Raw genomic sequence first — 10017 nt, forward strand, 5'->3', positions numbered from 1 at the left:
TCTGCCTTGCAGATGCCGTTTGGAGTCGGCATAAAACATGTGGGTCCCGTCCGGCCAATTTGTAGGGAAAATCAAGAGGAGCACGACCCAAATTGGAAGAGAATCTCGGCCTTAGATCTCTTCGGAGGTTATCGCGCCTTACATTTATTTTTATTTTTTTTTATCTATATGTATTATATATATAAACACTAATGCGATTTATAAAAATTTACCTGTGTTAGTTTCCTAAGATTTCGTAGTGGTTTATAAAAACATAGATATTGAATTCGACCGGTCAAGTGAAGATGGTATGTAATATTTGGTATTCGGTGTATGGTATAATAATTTTCATTTCGATATTCCTATGGGTTTGGTGTGCATGGGCCGAAATGAGGAAGAGTTCATGTGTATCTTTCTGTAGGGATATCGGCATCGTGAAAGGCGATTGGAAATCCTTCTGAGCCAGATCATAATCATTTTACCGCAAGACATAGTCCAGACAACACAGCGTCGAGTTAAATCTTCTCCGGCATTAACCGACATCAACGCGAAGTTATTAAAAGACTTATCTAATCGAGAATATCATCCCTTTGTAGTTGAGAGATTGGGATATTCCCCCTTAGTCTCTCTTTGTTACGAGATGACAGCTTCTCTTTCGCTAGAGTTCCATTTTGAGCTAGTAGTTTAGCAGAGGTCTTCGTCGGTCGGTTCGGTCTGAGGTGCTTCATAATAAATAAGTACAAAGGTTTTCGGTTTTTATCTTCATATAGTTAGACCAGGAGCGGGAAGAGTTGGGAGAAAAATATGGGGACCGCATTTTTTAATTGTTTTTAACTTCGGTAATGATTTCAGATGTTGCCATGAGGATGCATTGTAAGCAATAAAACATACCATGTAACCTCCTGGCATTATTCGAAATCATAATATAAAATCTTTTCTGCGATCAACTTAATTAACACAATGAGGTCCTCATATTTGATTGCTGAATTCCTTTGGCGTCTGCTCTAAGTATTCATTTATTAAAATTGTTATGACTATTTTTTAAATTTTTATTTGAAAACAGAATCATCTATTGACTCGAAATCATCAATTGCACTGATATCGCCCGGAACACCTACTCCGTCGTCGTCAACGCCTCCATTTTCTCCGTCACCAGGACCATCAACCTCGAAAGCGACATTGGATCCTAAACAGAAAAAGAAAATTATTACTTTTCAAGAACAATTGCTACAAAAATTTGACAATCTGTCCTCAGAGATTTCTGAACACTTAAGTAAAAGTGATGATAATGAAAAAGAGCTTATTGCAATTGAAAAAAGAAAAGCAGACAACTTGGAGAAACTTCTGTTAGTACGAAACAAAAAATAATATAAAAACAATAATTAAATTATATTGATTTGTACCAAAAAAGTTAAATAAACACAAAAAGCTAAAGCTTAAAAATCTTTTATGATTTTCTTGAAACTTGGTACATCGGAAGCTTTTTACCAATATTAATCTTTTCGAAAAAATCGTACAAATTTCCGGCCAGGACAAAGTCTTTCAGGGTACGCAGTCTCCTCATATTTATTTATTATTAAATGAAAACATGTAAGGACGGGACTGTATTCGGCCGTGCCGAACACCTCATACCTTTCATGAATGGGGCTGAACAATAATCTTATCCCATTCGTAATCTCCAAATAATCGGCTGTCTAAGATAAGAAATATATAGTGAACAGATGTACATACCTAAACGATTTTAAAGATAAATATAAAATAAAAAAATAGGTCGGTATTTTGTGTGAGGATGCAAAGTTTCACGTTTTTTGTGGTCTGCATGTAAAAACTATGACTACGAATCACGTATTTCAACAATGTATGCTATATGCGTAAGCATTCGCTGAAATTTGAAGCCTCTAGCTCTTAAAATGGGGCAGTAATTACGAAAAGTTTCTTATTTTAACAAACGGTTGTGGGGATATATACTATATATACGTCCGATCTCATCCATTTTTTCAGACAACAATATGTGCAATATACGAAAGCATATGGTGAAGTTTGAAACCTCAATCTGATAAATTGAGGAAGACATGACAAAAATTCTCTTTTTCTGAAAAATCGGTTGTATGGAGGATATATGCTATAGTGATCCGATCCGGCTGGTCCCGACAAATGTCTAATCGGACAACTAAATACACCCGCCCACCAAATTTTATCAAGATATCTCAAAAATTGAGGGACTAGTTTGCATACAAACAGACAGACGGACATGGCTAAATCAACTCAGCTCTTCATCCTGATTATTTCGGTATACTTAATTGTGGGTCTATCTATTTTCCTTTAAGGACTTACAATTTTGAGATTTGTGCCAAAGTTAATATACCATTTCATTTTCATGAAAGGTATAATTAATGAAGTAATAATTTTCTTACCAAAATAACGACACAGCGCTTGTCTAATATTTTCGCAGAGGGTTCGTTATCGCCAATCACAACACTATGTGTAGGATATTCCCGGTTTCGGTTATACTCCCTCAAATTTTCCAACCACATCTGGTTAATGGTGTCGTTTTCATCTTTGAGGAAATTGTGCAAAACACAGGCCGCCTGCACAATGCTTGGGGCGTTACCAATTTCATTATCTATGCCCTTTCCAATTCGACGAAACCGAGCCTTTACATGACGAAAGGCATTTTCCGCCACTCTTCTGCATTTTGATAACATATAGTTATCCAGTTTTTTTTCCTCAGACAAATCTGTGGAAAGGGCATATGGCTTCATTAACGTTGTGGAAAATTTAAATGCGGAGTGTCCCAAAATGCATATAGGCATTTGTACTCCGCTTATGTTTTTTTTATTTGCAGCGAGTACCTCGTTCTCAATCAATACCTTCTTCAGCAGAGATGAATTGTATATTTGGGAGTCGTTGCAACGTTCTGGCGCTCCAATATTGATGTATATAAAACGGTATCTATATAAAAAATATGTATTTATATTAAATAAAAAAGAAATAAATGCCAATAAATAAACGCATTATATGTTCTCCTTACCTATAATCTAAAAGAGATAGGAGTACAATGGAATACCATCCCTTGTAATTAAAATAATCCGTTGTATCAGAAGCATTTGGTCTGACTTCTATATGACAGTCATCTAAAGTTATTGTTTTTATTAATAATACTATTATTATTATTATTACTATATAATATATATTATTGTTACTATATCACACCATTTCTAAATATTCTCGCGGATTTTTTTATTACCGCGGAAAAAATCCTCCAATTCTTTTCTCCTAAGGAGATGAATAATTGGGGAATAGGAATTTCGAATTTTCGAAGTCAGCTGTTTTGTCAGTTGAAATTTCGTTGCGCATTTCTTATTTTGTTTAAAAAATAGAAAAGTTTAATTATTCTTGCGAATTTGTTTGAAATTAAGAAATAAAATATAAACAATGCATAGTATTGCATTTCATGTGGTATTCACTGAAATGAGTAATGAATTGGTGCCACAGCAACATCAACAGAGGAGCATAAGTAGAAGAAGACGGCGGGATAACACAAATCCGCCGGAGTTGCCTGGTTTCGTTCAGCAAAACTATTTTCTGGCGGCCAAGTCGAGTTGAATTAGTCTTTCATCATATGCCAAAATCTATTTAAGCCTTCTTAAAAATCCTTGCGCAATTTCTGGATGGCTGCATCAAATATACGAAGAGCTCTTCCGTTGCTTATGATATACTTTTCGACTTAAAATAAAGAATATTGTGGTTGTTGTTGTTGTTGTTGTATTAACAGTGAGAATATTGTGGTAGAATTTAAATACATATTTTAGCACAAATTTGTACAAATAAGTGTTCTTTCTTAAAAGAACCAATTTTCTTTAACTATTTTTATACATTCCCTTTAATTTAACTAGTGAAAAAAGTCCTATGAAATAGCAGAGAAATCTTCCTCTCCCTCACATTCATAATACCTACTTTTCTCCCATAACCGGTTCAGAATACGAGGAAAGGGAGAAGTGAAAAAACTCACAAGGAATTTTTATTTAGAATACGAGGAATGGGAGAAGGGAAAAAACTCGCACGGAATTTTCGTTTAGAATTGGGCTGTATAAGTCTATGATAGACTCATATAATAACTCCCCATAACAGACCGCCTCGTAAAACAACGTTGGTCGTACCACAGTAAAGGGCCGGGCGGTTTTCTTCCCCATATTTAATTAGGCCGCTGAGCCCGCTTTGTGGTAAAGGCGGTGGTGCGAGTAAGATGAACAAGTCAGAATTTAATGTTAATAAGGATGATGAGAGAGGGAGAACGCAGTGGAAGTAACGCTAACTGTCCGGCCTTCTCGGAGAGGCCAAAGGGAGGTAGAGCTCCGACTGTTCCCCAGAGGATGAGTGATGTGTCGAAGTAGTCACTGACTGGGGCGCTAATTGGTCGAAGCATTCCTTTCGGACAGATGTCTACTCGAGACTCAATCCCTCGTATCAGCTTGCACGCAGACCAAGCAGCGAACAGACTACTCGATCCGGTACCTCTTTTTGGATGGAGCCATTAGAGCCACAAGTTAGGTGGAAGGTTGGTAAAAGGGGCGCTAAAATGGCAAACGAGGAGAAGTAATGTGAGATCACTGTAGTATTTTTCAGGTGGAAGTAGTATTGGGTGCCTGGGTAAATGAAAAAACATGGAAATGAAGGAGCGGATAAGCTAACTAAAAAGGGCGCATCCTCCGAAGTTTGTACCGCAGAAGTCCTATCACATTGGAAGAGATTAACAGAAGACGAGAGTTGTACATGATCGACCAATCAGGAAAGGCGTAGAACCAAGCTGGAGACGCATGTGTCTAATATCATGTGCAGGTTTTACTCTTTTAATTAAAAATAGAGGACTGTAGGCTCGTGATGGATATTCTGAGTGGCACAACTATTAGTTCTAGAAGCAGCAAAAGACATAGGTCCTGGTTTTTAGTAGGGGCTTTTCAGTTTCGTCGTTAAGCAAATATTTGGTAACTTTATGGACTCATTCAGCCAATGTAAGGTCCTCACGGACCGGCAAGTTCAATTTAACGTCACCAATATCCTTCCTTCCTCTCTATAATATATCCTTGTAATTTCACTTACAGCCTTTCTATTGTCATATAAATAGAGAAATTACACTCACCAATCGCCCCTAAACATTGTGGAAAGCCAAGGCTATGAAATCCATCCACATATTCGTCAACAGTTTCTTGCGTCGGTGGTAATTTTTTAATGTACCGTGTAGATAGCGCCTGCCACACTTCCTCGCAGAACTCTAGGAAAATGGCGCACACAGTTGATTTGCCAACACCAAATAGCTCCGACACTACTCTATATTCTGCAGCTGACCCAAGGGTAAACAAAGCAATTTCTACACGTTTTTGCAAAGAAATTGCTGTGCGCCAGTTCGTATCAGCTTTCCTTAATATTCCGAGGAACCCACACAGCTTTTCAAAACTGGAATGCGTCATTCTAAAATGTGCCTTGAAATGGTGGTCATCAACGGCACAGATTTCCTCCCAAAAGAATGAATGTCGACTCTACCAATAGCAACATTAGATATGTATGTATATTTTTATTTAGGAACACTTATCTAAATATATTTACCAGCTTCCCCAATGACCTATTTAAGGTATTTTCTTCCAATGCAGCTAGGATCAAAAGCTGCTGTCTTCTTAAATCCTGGATAACTATTAAGTTATCCCTCTTCTTTTTACGATATGAAGCTAGCCATGAAGCTAGCCGTGAATCTAAACTGGATTCTATGGTTTCAAATAACAACACATGTTTCAAATTTTCCATATTTTTAAATATTTTCTGTTTGAACATAGTATTAAGAGCTTGATTCATAATGTGGATATTCCACCTACAATAAGCAACGGTGTTAAAGAAATAACGAGGTATAAGTATTAAAGTTTATTACTGTTTACTAGAAGTGATCCTGGTTAAACATGGCTGAAAATCCTTATAAATGTTTATCCGTGAAATATAGATGAGTGCTGAGCGGCTTTAAACAATTTACTACATTTTTGTACCAAAAAGATGTCCAGTTTATATGCATTGAGACAAGTAGCCCTTATCTAAATGTATGTATATGGATGGGTGTGTCTGTGTCGGTATGTATTTTGTTGTTTGTTGCCGTATGCCGTCACGTTTACGGCTAAGCTCTGCTAAAAGTAAAAAGCTCTAAGTTTTTTCCGGAAGATCAGCCAGAACACAAACCGGAAGAACGGATAATGAGTTGATAGGGTGAATCATGTTCCGAGTTTTTTTTATAAAATGTAAAAAGCTCCAAGCTTAAGAACGTATGCGCCTAAAAGTAGGCACAAAATTGTTTGCGGTATATATATGTGTGTCAGTGTGTATATACTTTTCCTTTCACCATTTTTTCCATACAAAATTGGTCCAGAACCGCCATTTCCCTACTACTAACCCCGACATACAAAATATATGTCCTGCTTGTAATGTGTCCCCACATGACACCAACTGTATTGTGGAACCAAACCCTCTAGCACCCCTCTCATTATGGTCCACCCCTGTAACAGCAAGTTTCCTTGGACTCCCGTCAGAGGATATTGATGACAACTTGTGATCGGTCCCGCTTATTGGATGGGGCAAAGCACTACTACAACAACAATAACAACATGTATTTAATCAAACTCTTTGTTTTATCTCTCCCTTTATAGCGTCAATCATACCTGTACCGCAAATTGTTGGAATTGGAATCGAAATTCCCAAAGGGTGTACCGAAAAGCGGAGACACAACCCTCTGATGGCCATAGGGTATAACATATAGCTAAATCAGTTGCGATGAATTGTGGACACACATATTTCAGTTACATCTGAGTATAATGCGTATTGAAATTAAGTAGTACACATTTTAAGGGCGAATTAATGGTGATTTATAACCATAAAGCCATAACCAGATAAAACAGCTGATCACACCTACCTTTTGGAAATCAATGTAATCGAGTTAGCGTTATGGTATGGCACCATTAATCGATTACTTTGATTTCCGTAAGGTAGGTTCGATCAGCTGTTTTATCTGATTATGGTTTTATGGTTATAAGTCACCATTAATTACAGCTTTATGCGCAACAATTTCAGAGGTGTATTTAAAGTTTGACGCTTATCAGTCTATATAAAGTTTAAGCGTATAGACGTTTACGTGTAAAAAAAAACACGGCTATTATTACCGAATCCAAAAATGATACGCTTTTGCATGGACTTTTAACAATCTTTCGATAAACTCTACTGCCGGCTGAATCGTTTTTTCACACGGTATTACGTAACTCACGTTTTTGTAATTCTTATATAGATAATAATTTGCACGTGACGAATTGGAAGCGTAAAATTGGCTGTAAGTGTCAATATAAACATGTAGTGGATTGGTGCGGTTGCAGCCCAAACGATCTCAAACTCGAAGATTGGCCAAGACTGCAGGGAACTGAAAATAAAATGTTATTTTTTGCGAGGAAGTTCGAACCAATAATTAATCATGCCGAACCTATAATTGCAATTGGAAGAATGGCTTTATGGCGCGCGATAAAGAAATGTTGTATTTGCAGAATTATTGGCAATCCTTTTACGATGCAGCTGATCCTCATAAAACAGCAGCCGATGATGTAATGCAGACAGTTGGTAACATTTTGATACGTATAATAGGACATTATTTACAATTTGAGCCTGGACATCTCGACGGGCTTACGCATTATTTACACAAAGACGAGTGTAAAGGATTCCTGATGCGTTATCGATTGCTAGCAGGCGGCAAACCTATTAAGCCAGAGCGTGAATGGGGCGGTGACGCCCACAAATAACTACCCAACGATTTTGTAAAAGCCTCGACACATAAGCATATTTTCATATAGATGAGTTTAACACATGCTTATGCATTATGAGTAGACTGCATGTATTTATATGGAGAATGGTAGAATGAGCGACACTAGCGCCATCTGGTATTGAAAAGTAGCCAACTCCCCAATTTTGTTACAAGCAAATAATAAGAAGAAGAATTTGACATTTGCTTTGGCTAATGCGGCAGTTACTCACGAACGTACGTACCAAAAACGTGTCAGCTGACACGACCTATCTTATAAGTGTGCAATGTAAACGAAAACTCATCGACGTGCAACGCCCGTACGTACGTAGCCCGGAACGTAGAAATCAAAACAATTTTGATTTTTTCCGTAAGAACGTGTCAGCTGATCGCTCTCTCACTAGACAGAGTTGCCTAGTAAACTTTTGTGCTCTAATTTTTGACCGTTTGCAGTTTTATGCAAAAACACCTAATTAAAGTTTGAAAAATTGTGAAAATAATTCGAAATAATTATGTAAAAGTGCAGATTATAAATATGTAATCTATTTATATTTATTTAATATTAATTCCAGCCTTTTACAACATCAAAAATTAAATTGGAAATAGTTTATGTTTCCATAAGCATGCATGCAAACTGGTTAATGGCAACAGTGCTTATCTGTAAACAGTACACACACAAATATGTTATGTACATGTACACAGACGCACACATTGATTCCTACGGGCTTGAGGGTTCGGTCAAACGTGTTTCGTACGACAAACGTCCGTACGTACGGCACACGTCGGTGGGTAATTGCCGCTTAAAACGGCAATTACCCACGAACGTACGTAGAAAAAACGTGTCAGTTGACACGACGTAACTTTTGAGTGTGCAATGTAAACGAAAACTCACCGACGTTCAACGCACGTACGTACGTAGCCCGGAACGTAGAAATCAAAACAATTTTAATTTTTTTCCGTAAGAACGTGTCAGCTGATCGCTCTCTCACAAGACAGAGTTGCCTAGTAAATTTTTGTGTGCTATGTTTGGACCAATTGCAGTTATTATACAAAAAGGCCTAATGATTGTTTAAAATTTTGTTGAAATATCCTAAAATTATTATATAAAATTGGAGGTTACAAATAAATGAACTAGAAATTGTTATTCAGTATTTGTTTCTGCCATTTGCACCATGAAAAATTGTAATTGCAAAAGTTGATGTTTGCATAAGCATGCATGCAAACTGGTCAATGGCAACAGTGCTTTGCTGTAAACAATACACACACAAATATGTTATGTACATGTCTGTACGTACGGCACACGTTGGTGGTTAACTGCCGCATAAGTGTGTTGGCAAACTTTGCAATTGAAATTATTTTTCCCGCTGTTTGGTAAATTTTCTAACATTTTTTACAATTAAAAACTGCAATATAAAAATCGGATACGACACAAGCTTCAGCAGAGTGCTTCGCGAAATTTTGTATGTGAATGGGCAAGGCGTAATAAATTTCAATTGCCGAGTCTGAAGTTCCTTCATATTTACAAACGCAACATCTTGAAATTTGCAATTAATTGTTATAAATAAATAAATATAGTGAGTCTGAACAAAAGTTGGCTCATTATTTCTGATTTCATATTTTTTTGAACGCAACTAAAATAAAAAAAAAAAGAATCTGTTAAATAAAGACCTATGCATTTACGTGTAAGCAAAATTTGTCCAAAAAAATATGCCGGTTAAGTTATTAGTTGAATCGTCTATTTTCAAACCCGGCCATCTCCAAAATTTAAATTTTTTAGGCTAAGTATCACATTATATTCCAAAACGTCTCCTGTATTTAATATTAAAATAATTTCTTAACAAAACCGGCCATATTGAAGCCAAATTAATCTTAATTCCCTTTACGGCCCGATTCTTAGCGTTACCGGTAAAATAGTACCCAGAACATTATGTAACCGAAAATCGTTACCAGTTGTCTTATTCGCGATTCTGGCCAAAGTGGTAACGCTGTCATCACCGAAAAACTCACCAGTGTCTGTGGTGAAATTTAAAAGTTGGTTTTCTTCGCTTTACCCATGGCGGAACGATAGAAGGTGGCAGCATGGGACAGCTGAATATAAACGTTTTTTATTTAATTTGATACATCAACTTCCGGCGCAGTACGATTTTGACATTTGTCCATCGAATTTACAAAAACGATGTACATGGAATTTTTATTTATGTTTGTAGGTATGTCACCATGCT

At 36.8% G+C, this 10017-nt stretch overlaps 1 protein-coding gene across 1 annotated transcript; it reads right to left on the minus strand.

Annotated features, from left to right (window-relative positions):
• Window positions 1-768: 768 nt before the first annotated feature.
• Window positions 769-5447, minus strand: LOC137248529 (uncharacterized). The gene is made up of 4 exons (XM_067779468.1): window positions 5120-5447; window positions 3011-3113; window positions 2394-2931; window positions 769-1165 (listed from the first exon to the last, which is right to left on the minus strand). The coding sequence occupies exons 1-4, from the start codon at window positions 5445-5447 to the stop codon at window positions 1094-1096; spliced, it is 1041 nt and encodes a 346-aa protein (XP_067635569.1). The 3' UTR covers window positions 769-1093.
• Between the last annotated feature and the right edge of the window lie 4570 nt (window positions 5448-10017).

The sequence above is a fragment of the Eurosta solidaginis genome, chromosome 4 (assembly GCF_040869045.1).
Source record: "Eurosta solidaginis isolate ZX-2024a chromosome 4, ASM4086904v1, whole genome shotgun sequence".
Classification (NCBI taxonomy): Eukaryota; Metazoa; Arthropoda; class Insecta; order Diptera; family Tephritidae; genus Eurosta; species Eurosta solidaginis.